We start from the raw sequence: 17,878 nt of genomic DNA, 5'->3' as shown, positions 1-17,878 counted from the left end.
TGTCCCCCTCCCACCCTTATACCTGGGTGAAGAAGCCGTGGTCCAGCACCTCCCCGAGGCTGGCTCGTGCCGCGGGCTCGGGGACCAGCAGGCGCCCCAGGAGGGCTCGGGCTCGGGGCGAGAGGCGGCCAGGCAGCGGGTACTGCGCCGCGCGGATGCGCCCGTACAGCTCCTGCCGCTCGGCCGCCTCGAACGGGGGGCTGCCCGTCAGCACCGCGTACCTGGGGGGGGGTCCGGGTGCTCAGCGGGGCCAGGAGCACCCCCTGCCCTCCCGCCGGGTCCCCCGCTTACATGACACAGCCCAGGGCCCAGACGTCCGAGGCCAGGCCGTGGCCCTTTCGGTCCACCACCTCCGGGGCCATGTAGCTGGGCGTCCCGCAGAGCGCCCTGGAGGAGGGCAGGATGAGCGCCGCGCCGTGCCGGGACCCCCGCCCGGGTCAGAGCCACGCTCACCCCCAGCGCCGGCTGCCCGCCGCCTCCTGCCGAGCCAGCCCCAGGTCCCCGATCTTCACCTGCATCCTCTCGGTCACCAGCACGTTACCTGCCGGGCAGGGGGGGACGCGAGACGTCAGCCGAGCAGGATCGCGGCTCGCCCAGCACCGCCCCGCTCAGCACCACGCACTCGGCTTCAGGTCCCGGTGCACGACGCCCTGGCCGTGGAGGTAGCGCAGCCCCGCGATGCCCTGCCGCAGGTAGTACCGAGCCTCCGGCTCCGTCAGCGTCCCCCGGGCCCGCAGGATGTCGGCGAGGGACTGGGGACAGAGAGAGGGGCTGCTCTGGGGCCTGGGGCTGCCCCCCAGCAGGGTTCCCCCCCCCCCCCCGCCTCGGGGCCGGTTCTGGCTCACCCTCCGGCCGCAGAGCTCCAGCAGCAGGTAGAGGTGGCCGCGGTCGGCGAAGTGCCCGTGCAGGCGCACGACGTGGCGGTGGCGCAGGCGGCCCTGCAGCTCCTGCTCCCGCTCCACCTGCGTCGGGGGCGAGCCCCGCAGCACCCCGGGGACCCCTCTGCTCGGGGCTGGATGCGGGGAGGACCCCCCCCCCCCCCCAGCACCCTTGGGGAGGTGGGGATGGGAAGCAGGGGGCAGGGCGGGGGGGGGGGCTCCTAGGGGCTGCTCCCCTCGGCACTCACCCTCTCCGCGATCCCCAGCGCCGCGAGCCGAGCCCGTGGGATCACCTTGGCGGCGTAGACCCTGCCGCTGGCCACCTCCGTCAGCCGGTAGCAGCGCCCGAAAGCCCCCTGCGGGGACACCGGGACCACGGAGCACGGCGCTGGGCACCCCGGGCCGAGGCGAGGAGCGAGAGGCGGCAGCGGGGAGGACGCGGGCGTCGGGTGCCCCCCATGGCGGCATCCTTCCCCCGGGCGGTGGTCGCGGGCTCCTGCTCTGCCCTGGCTCCATCCCAGCGCCCTCCCTGCCTCAGTTTCCCCTTTCCCCGCGGCGGGATCAGGGGACGTGGTGGCGTTGCGCCGCAGCCAGGGCCTGCTGGGGGGCAGCAGGGTGGTGCTGGCGTGGGGCCGAGGGGCATTTACCTCCCCCAGGAGCCGTCCTCGCCTGAAGAGCCTCCCGCTGCCCTCGTCGGCGACGTAGCGGCCGGGCAGCTCGTCCCCCGCCATCCCGCGCTCGTCCCTGCCGCGGGGACACCCCCAGGGACACCCCCAGGGACACCCCAGGGACGCCCGCACCCGGCCGCCCTCCTCCTGCGCCACCGTAACCGCTTCGGCTCCGGGCTGGCCGCACCTGGGGCTGCCCCGTGGGGCGCGGGGATGCCGCGGGACCCGGGGGGGGGGCACGGCCCCGGGGGGGGGGGGGCACCCAGCACCCTGGGCTCTGCCAGCCCAGCGGGACAGAGCCCCTGGGGACGGCTCGTGCCCGGGGATTTGGGGATGCCGTGGGCTGGATGCGGCCCCTCTCCGTCTGCCCCTTTCCTAGCTGTGGCCGGTGCCCCCCCCCGGCACCCCAAGACCCCCCCAGGGTCCTTGGTAACCCCCCCCCCCCAACACCCCAGACCCACCCAGACCTCTCCGGCAGGTCCCACAGCAGCTGCTGGGTGCTGAGCGGGGACCCAACCCCCAGGAGCCCCCCTCCCATGTATCAGGAGGGTCCTGGAGCAGGATGAGGCCGGGAGTGGGGGGGTCCCATCTGCTTCTCCCCCCCCCCCCATGGGGAGGATGGGGGTCCTGGGGTCCTGCTTGCACCGTTGGGGGCTGCACCCAGTCGTTCCCCCCCCTCCCCAGCACAGGGCTCCCTGCCCGGCGCCTGCAGCTGGGCCTCGGCTGAGGGGGGGGGGTCGGGGGGGGGGCTGGCGTGCAGCCAGCACGGGGGCTGCCAGCAGCTGTGGCCCCCCCAGGGACATCCCCAGCCCTTAACTCCCTGCGTGCCGAGCCGTGCCGGTGCGCGCGGCGCTGTGCAGCCCGAGAGGGGTCACCCTGGAAGGGGGGGGACGGGGGGGACAAGGCCACCCAAGGGCCATCGTGCTGGGGGGGGGGCTCAGCTCACGGCTGCGGCTGCATATGGGGGGTGGGGGCTGAGGCTGCTCCCCCGTGCGCATCCCCTTCGGTGCCTGCGAGGACGGCCGGGTCCCCTTCCCGGCACGGGAGCTGCTGGCGCCTTGCCCCAGGGAGACACGGCCCCCCCCCCCCCCCCCCCCCCCCAGATTGCTGGCTTGGGGTCTCGGTGTTTATGGGGGGGGGGCATCTGGGTGCTGGGAACGTGTCCCGCTCGCGTCCCCCGGGTCACGCCAACCCCGCCGTGCACCGGACCCCGCGTCGCCTCCCGCAGCGCTCAGGATCGGGGTCACGTCCGCCCCCACCCCGCAGCCCCACCGAGCCTGGGTGCCCCCCCAGCTCGTTCCCCCCCCCCCCCCCCCCCGCGGCAGCCTCGTGCGCCGTGGGCCCCCAAGGGTTAAGCGTGAGATTGGGGAGGGCTGGGCGCACCTTTGGGGCTGGATATTAATAACGCGGCGGGGAGGGACGGGAGGCGAGCGGGAGGGGAGCCCCGGCCGGCCGCCCCGGGGAGCTGCGCACGCGATGCCCGCTCGTCCGGGGGGGCCCCGCGCTGCTGCCCACCCTCCCGGCCCCACCGCGGGGCTACCGGGCCGGGACTGAGCCGCCGGCACCCTTGGGTGCCGGAGCAGGGCGAGGCATGGCCGTGCCGGGGAGCCGGGGCGGCTTGGCACCCCGTGCCCACCTCGGGGGACCCCATGGTGCTGGGTAAGCCCCCGCGTTCTGCTTCACCCCTCGTGGCCTCTTCCCTGCTCTGCTTGGGGGGCTGGGGGGGGGGGGAGGGCTGTGGGACCCCCCCGCTGCCCCACGGGCACCCAGAGCTCTGCTTTGCCCCGGGGAAACTGAGGCACGTGGCGCCCACCCGGTCCCGCGGCATCACCAGCCCCTCGCTGGGCTCCGACCCCCCCCAGAGCCATGAGCCGCCCCCCAGCCCTGCTGAAAGATTTGGGGGCTTGGGGGACCCCGCCGTGCTGCTCCCAGCCCTGTGGGTGCTTGGGGGGCAGGAGGGGATTTGTGCCCCCGCGGCAGCTTCGCGGCCCCCGGTCCTCGTGGGCGCAGCTCGGCAGGAGGAAACCGGCTCGGCGGGGGGATTCCCAGACACGGCCCCTTCCCCGCTGCGGGGCTGGGGCCCCCCGCACCCCTGTGCTGGGCACGCTGGGGCAACGGGGTGGTCCTGAGCCTGTGGGGTGGTTCGGGGCCACGGGGTGGTTTGGGGCCATGGGGTCGTTCGGGGCCACGGGGTGCTTGGGGAAACTGGGGCGCTTGGGGGCTGCTATGGGGGGTGTGGGGCTATGGGGAGCTGGCAGGACTGGGGGTGCTCGGGGTCAGGCGTTTTGGGGGGGGGGGGAGGCGTGGGGCAGCCCCCCGGTACCCCTCGCCCTGCCCACGCTGGGCCGGATCCGGATCCGGGCGCTCGCCGCGGCTCCTGCCCAGGGCGCGACACTGAGTCACGGCCCCGCCGCCGCCTCCGCGGCGCAGGTCTCATCCTGCCGCCGCCAGCCCCGGCAGGCAGCGGGGCCGCGTGGGGCCGGGGGGCACGGCACGGCCCCATGGCTGCCGTGGGGCTGCGCCGAGCCCGGTGCTGTACCGAGCACGGCGTCGCCCACGCGGCTGCGCCCACCTCGGCGGCGCCGTTCAGGGGATGGAGGCACCGCACCCTGCGCCTCCGGGACTCTCCTGCACCGGCTGCTGCGTCTTGACTCCCTCCTGCCTCCTTCTCCCTCGCCTCGGGGTCCCCACGGGGTGCACGGTGGTGGCCGCCCCCCTCGGTGGCACCGGTGGCCCCGCTGCCGGGACGTGGGGCACCCCACACGCTGCTGCTGGCCCCCAGAGCGAGGGGCTCAGGCTCTCTGCTCCCGCAGGCTCCGGCGGCCGTGGCGGGTGCTGCTCCTGGCCTGGCTCAGCCTGGGCTGCGGCATCGGCACCGCGCAGGTGAGGGCGCGGGGGCACCCCCAGGCTGGTCCGACCGTGCCACCCCAGCTCCGACCCCAAATATCCCCTTCCTTCACGCAGGGCTCAGCCCCGGAGGTGCTGGTGCGGGGCCCCGAGCCCCCTGCCCGTGCTCGGCCTCGCCGGCAGCTGGCTCGAGGTGCCTGGGGGCCCTGGGGACCCTGGAGCGCCTGCTCCAGCTCCTGCGGGGACGGCGTCGCCTTCCGCGCCCGGAGGTGCCTGCGGTGAGTGGTCCCCGCGGTGTCCCCACGCACCCAGGTGCCATCGGGGCGCAGCTCTGCCACCGCTTCCAGGCGTGCTCCTGCAGCTCCCGTCCCCACGTGGGGCCCTGGCCCCGTTTCAGCCTCGTCGTAGGGCGGGAGGGATGGGGAAGGCAGGCGGGTGCTGGCTCTGGTCGTCCCCAGACGGCCCCATGCGGGACATCGCGGTCCCTGCTCCCGGCTGTGCTCCCGGCCAGGCCATGGCTCGGCATCGCGGCCCCGCAGAACGTCCCCAAAGGGGACACGGGGCTGCTCGGGGTGGCTGTGCCCCGGCCCTGCTGATGCTGTGGCCGCAGATCCACCACAGAGGAGCCGTGCACGGGAGACCCACGGCAGTACCGGCTCTGCCAGCTCCAGGTGAGCGTGCCACGGCACGGCACAACCCCGCGGGCTCCGTCCTCCTGGCCCCGTGGGCTCCATCCTGCCGCTCCCGCAGGGCTGCCCCGGTGGCTCGGTGCCTTTCCGCGCCATGCAGTGCTCCCTCTACGATGACAAGCCCATCCCGGGCACGCAGGCCCGGTACCGCTGGGTGCCCTTCTACGGAGGTGAGCCCTGGGGCAGCGGGCGCAGCACCACCGGGATGCCCCGGCCGTGGTGCAGCCGGGACCGGGGGCTGCTGCCACCCCCAAAACCAGTGTCCCCTCCTTCCCTTCCGGCTCCGGCAGCCCCCAACGCCTGCAACCTCAACTGCCTGGCCGTGGGGCACAATTTCTACTACACCTTCGGCCGGGTGCTGGACGGCACCCGCTGCGGCCCCGACTCCCCGGAGCTGTGCGTCGGCGGGCGCTGCCTGGTGGGTGTGCGAGGGGATGGGACCCCCGGGACCACCGGGACCCCCGGAACCCCCGGACCCTGCCCTGACGCCGCCTCTCGGCTCCTCAGAGCGTCGGCTGCGACGGGATCCTGGGCTCGGGTGCGCGGCCCCACGCCTGCGGCCGGTGCGGCGGCGGCCAGGACGGGTGCCTCTTGGTGCACCGGCTCTTCCAGGGCACGGAGCCCCCCTCCGGTGAATGAACCATTGCCCCGGCCCCCTCCATGGGTGAATGCTTTGGCTCTTGGCTCCCCTGTCCCCCTGTCCCGTCTGTGTCCCCAAGGCATCGCCTGGGTCCCCCAGGACCATTTCCAGCTCTCCCCAGTCACATCTGGGGGGATCTCTGGGGTGTCCCTATGGTCCGTGGGGTCCCCATGGGTGTTTGGGGGCCCCTGGGTGCGCCCAGGACCCCTTAGTCCACGTCCAGTGCCCATGGGGTGCCTGGCCAGGCTGTGGAGACGATGACACCCATGAGGGTGCCCCACATGTCCCAGCGAATGGGCCCAGTCCCCTCCCACCACCCCGTTGTTCACCCGTGTGGGGGTCCCAGCCCTGACACCCCCATCCCCACAACGTCCCCTCGGCCATGCCCGGGCTCTGCCCTGACTCCCCGCCCGCCACCAGGTTATTTTGGGTACGTGAATGTGACCAAGATCCCGGCTGGGGCCACCAACATCAGGGTGACAGACAAGAGCCGCAACTACCTCGGTAGGACGCGTCCCATCCCCTCCCAGTCCGTCCCAGTTGGTGCTGGGAACAGGCCTGGGGCACAGACATGGGTTTCGGGAAGGGCTGAGCTGGAGTGGGGCCGGTGCAATGGGACCAGCACCAGGTCCCCGTCCCCAGAACCCCGTCCCCGATGCAGCTGGGACCCCGCTCCCTGGGGGCCTGGGGAATTTTGCACATCAGGGTTCGGCTCCAGCGCGGGACCGAGGCCAAGCCTCACATGAAAGCAGATTTCTCCCCGGCCCACGCTGCCCTCCCGGGGGCCTCCAGCACCCGGGCAGCCCCCACCCTGCCCGGCCCAGTGTGGGGGGGTCCCAGGGCCGTGCTCGGCTCCTGGACACGCTCCTTCCTGCAGCCCTGATGACAAGCGACGGGCGCTACGTGCTCAACGGGGACTGGTCCATCGCCTGGCCGGGGCCGTACGAGGCGGCCGGCACCCGGCTGCTCTACGCCCGGACCCCCGACGGCACCGAGAGCCTGGAGGCGGCAGGGCCCACGGACGAGGATCTCCACGTGCTGGTGAACCCCAGGGGTGACGTGGGGCTGCAGGCAGCCGTCCCCAGCCCCGCCGGTCCCCTGAGCTCTGCCCCTGCCTCGCGCAGGTCCTGCTGCAGGAGCCCAACCCCGGCATCGAGTACGAGTTCTGGCTGCCCCGTGGGCACCCCCAGCCCGGTGACACCAGCCCCCTGCGGCAGCCCCAGCCCCGGGGGGCCGGCAGCCCCCCGCCTGCAGAGCCCCCGGCCCCCACACCGCCCCCCAGGACCCAGGGCCACACCACAGAGCCGCTGCCACCGAGAAACCCCCCTGGCCGCAGCGGGGCTGCCGCAGGTGCCTGCACCCCCCCGGGGTCCCCCGTGCCCTCCTGCAGCCATGGGCGCTGCTGTGGGGAGGGACCTGGGGAGCCTGGGGGGGGGGCTGAATGTCCAGAGCTTGGTGTTCTCCCTCTCTCCTTATGGGACAAGGCCCCCCCACCATTGAAGGGGGAGGTTTGGGGGTGCCACGTCCCCTCTCCCCACTAAGCTGCTGCAGTTTTACCACCGCAGGGCGATGCGGGAGGTGCCGGCCGCCCAAGGGACGCTCCCAGCGCATCCGGCACTTCTGCCAGAGCGACTTCGGTGAGCACCGGGGGGGGGGTCCGGACGGGCTGGGGGGGGGGGGGGGGCGATGCCAGGGGTCGTGCCCAGCTGAGGCCGCCCCACGCCGGCCCTGCAGTCTTCCAAGCCCGGATCCTGGCGCGGCGCTCGGTGGGGCAGGAGACGCGCTACGAGGTGCAGGTGAAGACGCCGTACCGGCACCGCTTCCCGCTGGTGCCGCGCGAGTACGTGTGGGTGCCCGACACCTGCGGCTGCCCCCCACTCCTGGAGGGCCGCGAGTACCTGCTGATGGCGCGGCGCCACGTCAACTACGAGCACACGCTGAACCGCATCCTGCTGCAGCGCGACGGCTACGCGCGCCCGTGGTCGCCCCGCGAGGACCGGCTGGTGCGGGAGGCAGCGCGGCACTGCGCGCAGCCCCGGCCGCCCTGAGCCCCCGGCCCCATCACCCAGGGGGTGGCAGCGGGACCCCGGGGGCCACGGGGGGGCCGGGACCCCTCCTGCCACGCAGCGGGTCCTCTGCGGCCCTTTGCGAGGCCATGGAGGGGCCAGCGCCACCCGGAGCCCCGTGCTGGGCACCTCGCTGTCCTCAGGGGTGATTTGGCTGCAGGGGGGGGGAGGAGGAGGGTGATAATTTATTTTTTTTTTTTTTTGCAGAAAATAAACCTATATATCCCCCAGGTGCCGTGTATCCCTTTCCTGGCTAGAAGCAGAGGGGGTGTCCCTTGCGCTCCCCACCCCGGGGTGCCATCCGTGTCCCCGTGCTGAGCCCCAGGAGCAACAAGTCCCCATCCCTGTCCCCATCCCTGTCCCCATCCTGTCCCCGTCCCCGCGATGGAATCCCGCCAGCCTGTGCCTCTCGAGGCCGGGGACCTGCCGCTTATCTCTCTTCCGTTGGAGGCGCGCGGGTCCTTCCCCGGCCGTAACCCAACCCGGGGCTGGCTGCGCCCCGCGGGGCCCGTGCGGGGATGGGGTGGGGGCACCGTAGGCTCAGCCACCCCCTGCGCCGTGCCGTGTGCCCCAGGGGGCGTTTGGAGCTCTCCCAAAAAAGCTGGGGGCTCCCCAGTGGGGCACTGGTTGATGGCCGAGAGCCAGAGCTGAGCTGGGGGGGGACTGGGGCAGGGCTGGGCTCTCCCAGCTGGTCCCAGTACAGCCTGAGTGGTGCCAGGTGCTCCGACCGTGGGCAGGGGCACGCTGGGGTGATTGGGGGCAGAAAGGTGCCCTATAAAAGTGCCCCATCCCACCTAGATCCCTGGGTGGGGGCTGTTTTGTCCTTGGGGTGCCCCCAAGCATTAATCAGTGCCTGGGGCTCTGCGCTGGCAGCTTTGGGCACCCTGAAGGTTCCCCCCCCCCCCCGTCTGTCTGTCCGTCCTGGGGATGGCCACCCCACGGGCAAAGAGGCCCCGCAGGGAGAGCAGCGGGGACCTGGGGCTCTCGGCCACCAAACCCCGGGCTCGCCGGCAGGCCAAGAGCCGGCAGAGAGGAGGGGATGGGGGCAAGCATGTTCCGGGTCCCCCCCCGGAGCCTTTGACCCCTGGGAGGCGGCAGCTGACCAGGCTGCGGTTCTGTGGGGAGCGTGGCAGCCTGCCGTCCCCTTCCCTCTGCCCAGGGGAAAGGGGTGAGCCCCTCCATCGTGGGGTAGTCCCTGCGTGGGGAGGGGGGCAGCCCTGGGCTGCAGTGCTGGGAGCCCCCCAGAGCCCCCCGTCGCAGCCCTGCTACAAGGGAGCCTACTTCTCGGGGCTCCCTGCGGATGAGTGCCAGGACCCCGCTGTCCCCAGCCTGTGAGTATGTTTGGGGGGGTCTCTGTGGCCCCCCCCTGCAGTGCCCGAGCTCTGCCTTCCTTCAGCCAGGCCGCTCCCCGCGCCCCCTACGCCCGGCCCCCGCAGGACCCGCAGCACCCCGGAGCACACCCTGGTCCTGGAGCTGGTGAGCTGGGGGGTCTGGGGGGGGGGTCACGGTGCTGGGGCTGGGCCTGACGCTGCCTCCTGTCCCGCAGGAGGGGACCCTGGTCTGCTCCTCCGTGCTCGCCGGGCGGCTGCCAGGTGCCGTGGCCTCCTTCACCACCTCCTTCCAGGGCGATGCTTATAAGGTGGGCGTCCTTGCGCTGGGGTGGGGACCACAGGGGGTTTGGGGGTTTGGGTCCCGCGTCCTCCCCTTGTAGCCCCAGGGGCTGAAATCCCAGGGGAGAGGGTGGCCGGGGTCCCCTGGGGCGCTGCTCTTAGCAGGGAGCTGGGTGTCAGGACTTGGGTGCCGGGGGCTGCCTGCAGACGCTGTTCCCTTGCAGGTCCACGTGCAGCTGCGTCCCCACGTGCAGCAGTTCCTCGAGAGCCTTTCCAAGACCTACGAGGTACCTGGAGCCCCAAATTCCCCAGGGGTCTGCATGGAGCCAGGCGGGGTGCTGCTGCACCAGGGTGGGGAGGGCTCAGGCAGCTTGTGCAGGGGCTTTCATCTGCTCTCCCCAGATCTTCATCTTCACAACAGCGAAGCAGGACTACGCTGAGAAGATCCTGGATGTGCTGGACCCCAAAAAGAAGCTGATCAGGTGATGGCCTTACAGAAACCCTGCTGGGGGCACTCCTGTGGCCGGGGCTGCTCCCCATGGGTTTTGCGTCCCCCTGCAGGCGCTGCCTCTCCCAGCGGGACTGCCTCTGTGCCCACGGCTGCTACTGGAAGGATCTGTCCCTGCTGGGCAGGGACCTGGCCAAGACGGTGGCCCTGGACCACACCATCCAGGGCTTCCCCTCCCAGGTACCGGCAGCGCTGGCTCTCGTGTTGGGGGGTTCACTTGCCCCGTGGCCGTGACGGCTGCCCCGTGGCCAGCACTCGCCCTCTCTCCCCAGGCCGCCAACTGGATCCCGGTGCCGAGGTGGTTTGGGGACCCTGGGGACGAGGAGCTGCTGCGCCTCGTCCCGCTGCTGGGACAGCTCTGCCGGGCGGTGAGGACGGGGCTGGGGTCCGGGATGGGGTGGTGCGAGCTTTGGGGCACAGACCTCCCCATCCCCGTCTCTCCCCTAGGACGACGTGCGCACCGAGGCGCAGCAGCAGCTCCCACGCTACAGGCTGCCCGCCGAGGACTAGGACAGCCCACGAGGAGGGGAGCGGGATGGGGAAACCGCCCCCCCCCCCCCCGGGAGGGACCCTGGCTTGGGGGGCCAGCGCTGCTGTGGGGAAGCCTTGCTGCAGCGCGAGCAGCGCTTGGCCGTTGCCCAGAGCTCTGTAATGTCCTGCCACGGGGTGCTTTCGCGGATGATTACGTGCTTGGACAAAGGTCTTGCTCTCTTCGTTGCCTCCCAAGTCCGCCTCAGCTGTGCAAACACGCTGAGCCCGGGGATGGGTGGCTCAGCCCGCTGCCACCCCGCGATGCCACACGGGTTCGGGTCCGTGCCCTGGGCAGGGCTGCCCGCAGCGGCCCCGCTGCTGCCATTCGGTGGCCGAGCCCCACGCAGCAGCGATGCCCTTGGGAGGGCCCCAGCTGGCAGCGCTCCCCGCGTCCGCCCCAGCCCTGCCCAGTGCCGCGCTGCGTGCCAGGGCGCAGCTGCTGCCGTGCTGCTGCCGGCCCTGGTGGGGCAGCGAGGGCCGAGGGCCTTCGCCTCCGCAGCGTGGGGCGACCACGGGGTGCAGCAGCCAGCCCCGGGCACGTTTCTGAAGGCTGCTGACAAGCAGGGCCCTGCTGTGCCAGCACCACGGAGCGGCGGCTCCCAGTCCAGCTCCCTCTTCCCTGCCAAAATCTGCGTGGGCTCGCGGCTCAGCCAGCGCTGGAGGCGCTGGACGTGTTTACTCGGGCGCAGCTGTTTGGAGGGAAGTCACATCTCCTCCTCCTCCTCCTCCTCTGCGCCTGGGAAAGGGCGCGGGGCTCCGTGCTTGGCCACGCAGCCCGGCCCAGCTGGAAATAGCTCCCTCGCAGCAGCCAGCCAGGGCGCTGGGTCCCCAGCGCCGTGCAAATCCCCAGGGGATGCAGGGGACAAGCCAGGCGGGGGGGGAAGCCACCACTGCGTCCGTACCCATGCACGGAGCTGGATACGGAGCGGGGTCAGCACACAGCTGCCGGCAAGTGAAGTCAACCTTCAGAAAGGGCAGCCCAGAAGGGCAACAAAACCTTTATTCAGAAAGGGGGGCAAGGACAGCTCTGTCCCGGGCTGGTGTCCTTCCATCCCTCCAGCCCAGGGCCAGCAGGTGCTACCTGTAGAGCCAGCCAGCGTGCATGACCTTGCGGTACGTGCCACAGACGATGGCCAAGAGGATCAGGCTCCCGCAGATCAGGAGGACTGGGAGGAGGTCCCCGTGCTGCCCATCCTCGGGGGAGAAACCCAGCAGAGGGGGGCAGGAGTGGGAGAGCCCGTTGAAGATGCGGGCAGGGGGGCAGGCGGTGCAGTTGTTGGCCGAGGCGCCCTGGCACGTGTAGCAGGAGGGGTGGCAGCTGGCGCAGACCCGGGCTGCGTTCGTGGAGGCGGCTCCCTGGGTCCGGCCGTAGGAACGCGGCGGGCAGTAGGGCAGGCACAGCTGCTGGTAGGCGTAGAATGAGCTGCTGCACTCTGTGAAGGGATGGGGCCATGAGCTGGGGCATGGGGCCGCCAGGAGCCGGGGGCACTGTCCCCTCCTGCCCAAAGATGTGGTGAGGGCCGCGCTCACCTTCGCACGCCCCCTGCGCATCCCACTTGAGGCACTTGTCCACGGGGGAGGCTGCGAAGCGCCTGGCCATCATGTCCTCGTCTGTGCCGTGCAGGTGCAGGATGAAGCTGCTCAGCACGCCTGGGGCAGGAGGAGAGGACGTGATGCTGGACGGGGGCTGCGTGTTCCCACCCTCCAGGATTTGGGGTGCGCAAAGCGGTGGGCGTGGGGCTGGAAGATCTGGGGAAAGCAGTGCTCTCCTCCAGGCTCTGTGCTGTGCAGGGAGACCTTCAAACTATGAGGATATGTGGCCCTGCAGAGAGGGCTCTGGCCAGATCCTGTGTCTAGGAGGGAGCAGGGAGAGGAGGAGGCCAGCCAGGTGCTAATCAAAGAGGGAGAACAATGGGGCACTGGGTGACACTGGTGAATGCGGTTCATCCCCTGGGGCCCACCTGTGTTATAGGCATCGCCCTTGTTCTCTAGCAGCAACGTCCAGGTCCCATTGGGGTCCTCATCCCAGAAGTGCGTGGACATGAAGGTCCAGTCCTTGTAGCCCTGCTGGCTGGTGTCGTACGGGCTGGGGGAGAGGAGAGCCACAAGTGAGAGGCTGGAAGGAGGCTGCAGACCAAAGGGGCTCTCCGTCACCCTGGTTTTGGTGTAATGGGGCATTGCCAAGACATGGGGCATGCCCTAGGCATGCTGAGCCCGATCCCCGTGGGTGCCAGAAGGAGCTATTGCAGTGTGGGGACGTCTTCTGGCCCCAGAAGAGACTGTGAGAGGAGATCCCCAGAAGCTGCTAAGTCTCTGCACTGCAGCGTTCCCATCAGGAAGTGCTCCCTGCAGAGCACCCTCACCGCACGGTCACCAGCGTGGACGTGGTCCCCATGGGGCTGGTCAGGGCAAGCACCAGGTCCCCCCTGCGGCTGTAGCTCAGGGAGAGCTGGACCTGGACGTGCTCCAGCGAGCGGATGCGCTTGGTTCTCCCTGAGCAGGAGGCGGCATCTACGGAGACGGTGAGCTTGGAGCCGATGTTCCTGCCAGGTACAAGACAGGGTAAGGGCGTCTCTTCCCACTCCATGGGCATCCTTTCCTCCACCATGACCTCTAAACACAGCCCTGCAGTGACAGAAGCCAATTCTTGGGAGCAATGCCTGTTCCTGCACGTGGCACAGCACAGCTTTGCTCCAAGAAAGCTCCTGCACGAGCCCGCATGTGGTCAGACCCAGGGGACCCTGTTCCTTACCGGGGGGCGCGAAGAGCTCTGACCGAGCACCTCCTCTGGGGCCGAGTCCCTGTCCATGCCTTGGCCAGCTCCACCAGCAGCCCAGCGTCCAGCAGCCCGTAGCCGTAGTGGTGGCTCACTGCGAAGCAGAGGCCAGCCGAGAGAAGAGGGTTCGTGAGCTGCTCTGTGAGGGAACGGGGCCAGCCCGGGGCGAGCAGCGTGCAGGGCAGGCAGCGCCTGAGCCACGAGCTCACCCTCGCGTCCGACCCCGTTCGCAGCCCAGTCTTCTGCCTGCAGGTGGGCAGGTTTGGAGGCCCTGACCACGAGGTGTTGCACGTCCCGCCAGCTCAGCGCCGGGCTGGAAGCAAGAGGACTTTGGGGCAGAGGTCTCTGCTCTGGGTTAGCTTTTGAGGGTGAGATTTGGGAAAGTTAGCTGGCCTGGCCCAAGCTCCTCCCCAAAACCTTAATTGCTTAAATGGGAGCAACATCTCCTGTCCCTGACCCTTCTCCTCCAGTGCCCCGGGAGAAGAGGCTGTCCCACAGCCCAAGGAGACCTCAGCTCTGCACCCCAAACCACCCTGCTAGCAGAGCAAAGTCCCTCTTCTTTGTCCCCACAGAGTCCTGGCGAGCACCTGGCACTCCCAGGGGACACCCTCGGAACAGCCCCGTGGCCACCCCAGCACCTACTTGGCCTCCAGAGCGAGGGCGACCATTCCTGCAGCCAGCGGGGCCGAGGCGGAGGTGCCCGCGTGCTTGTTGGTGCAGCGGTGGCGCAGGTCGGTGGTCACCTGGGGGGGACAGGGGGCTCCTGGCACCGTGCTGCTGGAGCAGAGGGCAGGGCTGGCCGGAGTGGGGTAACCCCAATAAACGCTCCCGCAGGCTCTGCTCTCCTGGTCCCTCCATGCCTTCAAGGCAGGCACTCAAATAAAGGCTCCCTCTCCCTCCCCAGGTGCAAGGCAGGCTCAGACGAGCCGTGGCACCCGGCGCCTTGCCGGGGGGGCACTCACGATCTGCACCTCGCTCCTGGTGCTGCTGCTGTAGGTGGTGGTGAGGGTGGAGGAGCAGGCTTCGCTGTACCAGGGCCGCTGGCCGCTGGCCAAGACGCTGCCCACCGTCAGGGTGTAGATGCTGTTGGTGTACCCGTCGCAGTTGCAGTTGTCGTAGTTGATGCCGCCGTTGCCCGAGGCCCAGATGAAGATGGAGCCAAGGCCCCCGCGCCCCTGGCAGAGGGAGAGGCAGAGGGGGCTGAGCAGGGCTCCTTGCACGTATCCCATCCAGCCTGGAGCTTTCCTGCACCCCCATGAGGACCCAGACCCCTGCAGGCAGCAGCTCTGCTCCGGATCCAGCACCCCCGAGGATCCCAAGGTCAACGCTGCGCTTACTTTTGTCACCCCTCTGTAGAAAGCTTCCGCAGCCAGCACGCCCGGCCCGTCCACGGTCCGCCCGTCGTCCATGGGGCCCCAGCTGGCGCTGTAGATGTGGATGTGCTGCGGGCGCAGGCCGAGGGACTGAGCCTCCACGATGTCCATGATGGGACCGTCCAGCATCCGCACGCCTGCATGGCCCAGCAGCGAGGGCTCAGCGGGTTCTGGCTGACCCCCAGCCCCGCTCTTGGGTTCCCTCGGGCACCTTGCACCTAACCCTGCCCCACGGCATCAGGCTCCTGGGGGGTCTGAGCATGACCCAGAGCTCCTTGTTAAGCCCAGCAAGTTCTCCCAGCTTTTAACCCCATTTGGTGCAGTTGCTTCTGCAGGGAACCGAGCCAGCGTGTGGTTGGTGCTGCCCAGCAGAGCTTCGTGCAGGGCATTAAGCCTCAGGACATGTGGAGGAAGAGCCCTGCATTGCTGCTGGCCTTGCTGCAAATCCGCAGCACCCTCTAGTGCTGCACGAGCCCTCGGCTCCCCTCAGTGCAGCCCAGCCACTGCAGGAAGCCCTCGGGGCTCTTACAGCTGGGAAACATTATCCAGGGGATCACTGATAATGCCCAAAGCGCTGCTGCAAGCAACCGATCCCTCAGAAAGCCCCAGGTCCCACAGCCTTCCTGGTTCTGCAGAATTTGGATGGCAGTGACGTCGGTGTCAGCCCAAGGACAGCAGGCTGTGAGGCTCACGCTCCTCCTGGGTGCGTGAGCTGGCTCGTGATCCCCTCCTGCATGGCGCAGCACCAGCAGGAGCTGCTCACCTCCAACTTTTGCGTTGTACGCGATGCCCGCGCCGCAGATCTGGTTGTTGGCTACGGCTGCCACCTCTCCTGCGCAGCGCGTCCCGTGCCTGGGGGCAGTCGCAGCACGAGCCATCCTCGGTGAGGAGCCGAGGGGCTGGCGTAGGCTCAGCCCTGGGAGATGTAAAATTCCCAGCACGAGAAACGATTTCCTCGGGCAGCCGGTGGAGAAAACTCACCGGTTCTCGTCCCAGGCATTGTACCTGGGCTGGGGGTCGGGGTCATTGCTGTTGAAGTCGTAACTCGCGAGGGGATCCTATTGCAAAAAGTGTGAGAAAGCCTCATGCAAAATGTGGCTGTGCCAGCTCAGAGCAAATGCCTGGCGTTTTTGGGCCATGAGGGTTACCCAGCCCAGAGCATCAAGGAAGCCCCCACACACCCAGCAACTGTTTTGGCTTCTCCTGAACCTGTTGGGAACGGGATTTCACTAAAAGAGGGTAACTTTGTGCATCACTGGACTGCTTCAGTGTGCGTTCACAGGCAGCGAGAAAACAGCTTGGAGTCCCCTGGCATGCCACGGGTGAGTCTCACCTGCAGTGGAGCTGGGCAGGAGGAACCACAGGGCACCGAAACCGTGGTGTTATGAACAATAGCTGATTACGAATCACCTGTTCTTTTCTCTTTGCTCTCCCAGCGTGTGAGGGCTTACAAGCTTTACTTGCTTTGCAGCTTGCTGTAATTACATCTGACTATTTTGGGGGCTTGAGCACGTACGCGTTCTAACATTTCCTTGATGTAAGAATTCATTGTGGAGACACCAAGGCTTTTGATCCAGCCACGGAGAGGCTGAATTCCCCCTGCGGGGTCCCACGGGCTGGAGAAAGGTGCCAGCTCCCTCCCACCCCTGCAGACAACACCCTGAGCTTCCCCAAACCCTTGCTGCTTTGCCCCGGGGGAGCTGTAGTTACGTAGTTGGCGGACAGGTCGGGATGATCCTTCTCAATGCCATCATCCAGGATGGACAGCACAACCCCCAGCCCGGTGTAGCCTTTGCTCCAGGCAGCGAGGACGTTTAGATCAGGGTTGATGTCGTTGTTCTGGAAAACGGATTAGGATTGATCAACCAGGCCCGCGCAGGCTGTGAATGTCCTTCAGGGACTCTCCTGCTGTCTCATCACCCCCAGTATTAGTCCTGTTTCTGCGCAGGGCAGGTGCTTTGCTTAAGAGTATCGGGATTAGGTGAGAGAGAGGCAAAACCTCACCATGTACCACTGCTTAGGGAACCAGGGATCTGTCGGCACCACGCTGACGCTTCTCTTCACGCGCCTCTTTGCTGTTTGCTGCTCAAACCAGAGAACCTGGGGGGGAGGCAGCGTTGTCAGCCCCAGATGGGCACGGCCACACGCGCTCCCCTCGCAGCTCAGGGTGGTGCTGGTACGGCCGCATCCAAGAGCAGTGCACGAACTGGGATGTGTCGGTGGTGCCCCCAGGCAGCCCAGCAGCCCCCCTCTACCTTTGGCTCCCTGTTCAGGCGCTGGTTCCAGCCCCAGTGCCTGCTTAAGGACTTCTGCCTGGTGCCGCGGTGCCTGAAGTGGTAGTAGGGCTCTCCCTCCAGCACCTGCAGGCGCAAAAAGCTGCCGTGAGAACATTTGGAGCGGGCTGCTGGGCTGGGGATGTGCGTGCCAGCCCTGCCCGGGCTGCAGAAACAGGGAGGATGCAGCTGAGTGTATGGCAGGGGTGCTGTTAAGAGAGGGGTGCTGTGCAGGCTGGGGCTGTGCGCGCCTTTGGGCTCCCTTACCTGTGGTGTAGAGGCCGTCGGTACCTGTGCAGCCCTACAGGTACCTGCACAGCCCTACAGGTTCTTGTGCAGCCCTAAAGGTATCTGTGCATTTCTATCAGTACCCGTGCAGCCCTACAGGTACCCATACAGCCCTATAGGTTCCTGTACATCCCCATAGGTGCCTGTGCTCTTCTACCAGTACCCGTGCAGCCCTACAGGTACCCGTACAGCCCTATAGGTTCCTGTACATCCCCATAGGTGCCTGTGCTCTTCTACCAGTACCCGTACAGCCCTATAGGTTCCTGTACATCCCCATAGGTACCCATGCACTCCCACCAGCACCCACGCAGCCCTATCGCGCTGCTTTCCTCCTCGCATTCCCGTCCCCATGTCAGCCCACCGCAGGCAGCTTAAAACCGCCCTAACCGAGCCCCTGCCTCTGCCACCACACCGGTGGTAACACCTCCACCGCCACACCGGTGCCGTTGCACTGGGGACGAGCCGGGGGCTGCGGGGACCGGGGCTCCCGCACCCCGCAGCCCCACCTGGCCGAGGCAGAGCAGCCCATGGCGGCGAGCCAGCCTGGCGGCCTCCCGGGGCCCGGCCGCCACCCTCACGGCCCAGCTGCCCAGGTAGACGCGGGGCTCGGCGGCGGCCAGCAGCGACCCCAGCCCCAGCCCCAACCCCAGCACCAGCCCCAGGCCCGGGCCCGGGCCCGGCCTCGCCGCCATGGCCGAGCGGGCGTTGCCATGGCGACGGCGGCGCCACCT

The 17,878-nt window shown here is 69.1% G+C and overlaps 3 protein-coding genes across 5 annotated transcripts; 2 read left to right on the top strand and 1 right to left on the bottom strand.

The window, feature by feature from the left end:
• Positions 1-2,999: 2,999 nt before the first annotated feature.
• On the top strand, positions 3,000-7,904 carry ADAMTSL5 (ADAMTS like 5). Its single transcript, XM_040537724.1, has 12 exons — positions 3,000-3,205; positions 4,360-4,429; positions 4,511-4,671; positions 5,004-5,064; positions 5,144-5,252; positions 5,373-5,500; positions 5,590-5,713; positions 6,143-6,226; positions 6,600-6,763; positions 6,847-7,072; positions 7,288-7,359; positions 7,457-7,904. Exons 1-12 carry the CDS (start codon positions 3,138-3,140, stop codon positions 7,768-7,770), a joined length of 1,581 nt encoding a protein of 526 aa, XP_040393658.1. The 5' UTR covers positions 3,000-3,137; the 3' UTR covers positions 7,771-7,904.
• Positions 7,905-8,602: 698 nt separating this feature from the next.
• Positions 8,603-11,793, top strand: LOC121060178 (CTD small phosphatase-like protein 2-A). Of its 2 annotated transcripts, XM_040537721.1 has the most exons (8): positions 8,603-9,119; positions 9,189-9,264; positions 9,335-9,427; positions 9,623-9,685; positions 9,801-9,880; positions 9,960-10,086; positions 10,179-10,274; positions 10,354-11,793. In XM_040537721.1, the coding sequence occupies exons 1-8, from the start codon at positions 8,716-8,718 to the stop codon at positions 10,414-10,416; spliced, it is 1,002 nt and encodes a 333-aa protein (XP_040393655.1). In that variant the 5' UTR covers positions 8,603-8,715; the 3' UTR covers positions 10,417-11,793. The 2 variants fall into 2 exon arrangements, with proteins under 2 accessions (XP_040393655.1, XP_040393656.1); XM_040537722.1 differs by lacking the exon at positions 9,623-9,685.
• PCSK4 (proprotein convertase subtilisin/kexin type 4) lies at positions 10,887-17,862 on the bottom strand. 2 transcript variants are annotated; one of them, XM_040537719.1, is made up of 15 exons: positions 17,654-17,862; positions 16,842-16,946; positions 16,591-16,686; positions 16,297-16,425; positions 15,568-15,644; positions 15,350-15,438; positions 14,551-14,723; positions 14,176-14,388; positions 13,856-13,956; positions 13,423-13,526; positions 13,190-13,307; positions 12,801-12,980; positions 12,399-12,523; positions 11,968-12,087; positions 10,891-11,870 (listed from the first exon to the last, which is right to left on the bottom strand). In XM_040537719.1, exons 1-15 carry the CDS (start codon positions 17,837-17,839, stop codon positions 11,515-11,517), a joined length of 2,172 nt encoding a protein of 723 aa, XP_040393653.1. In that variant the 5' UTR covers positions 17,840-17,862; the 3' UTR covers positions 10,891-11,514. The 2 variants fall into 2 exon arrangements, with proteins under 2 accessions (XP_040393654.1, XP_040393653.1); XM_040537720.1 differs by lacking the exon at positions 12,801-12,980 and having other exon boundaries at positions 10,887-11,870.
• Positions 17,863-17,878: the final 16 nt, after the last annotated feature.

Source organism: Cygnus olor, chromosome 26 (assembly GCF_009769625.2).
Source record: "Cygnus olor isolate bCygOlo1 chromosome 26, bCygOlo1.pri.v2, whole genome shotgun sequence".
Taxonomy (NCBI): domain Eukaryota; kingdom Metazoa; phylum Chordata; class Aves; order Anseriformes; family Anatidae; genus Cygnus; species Cygnus olor.
The sequence above is the reverse complement of the archived record's forward strand: the minus strand, read 5'-3'. Positions and strand labels throughout refer to the sequence as shown.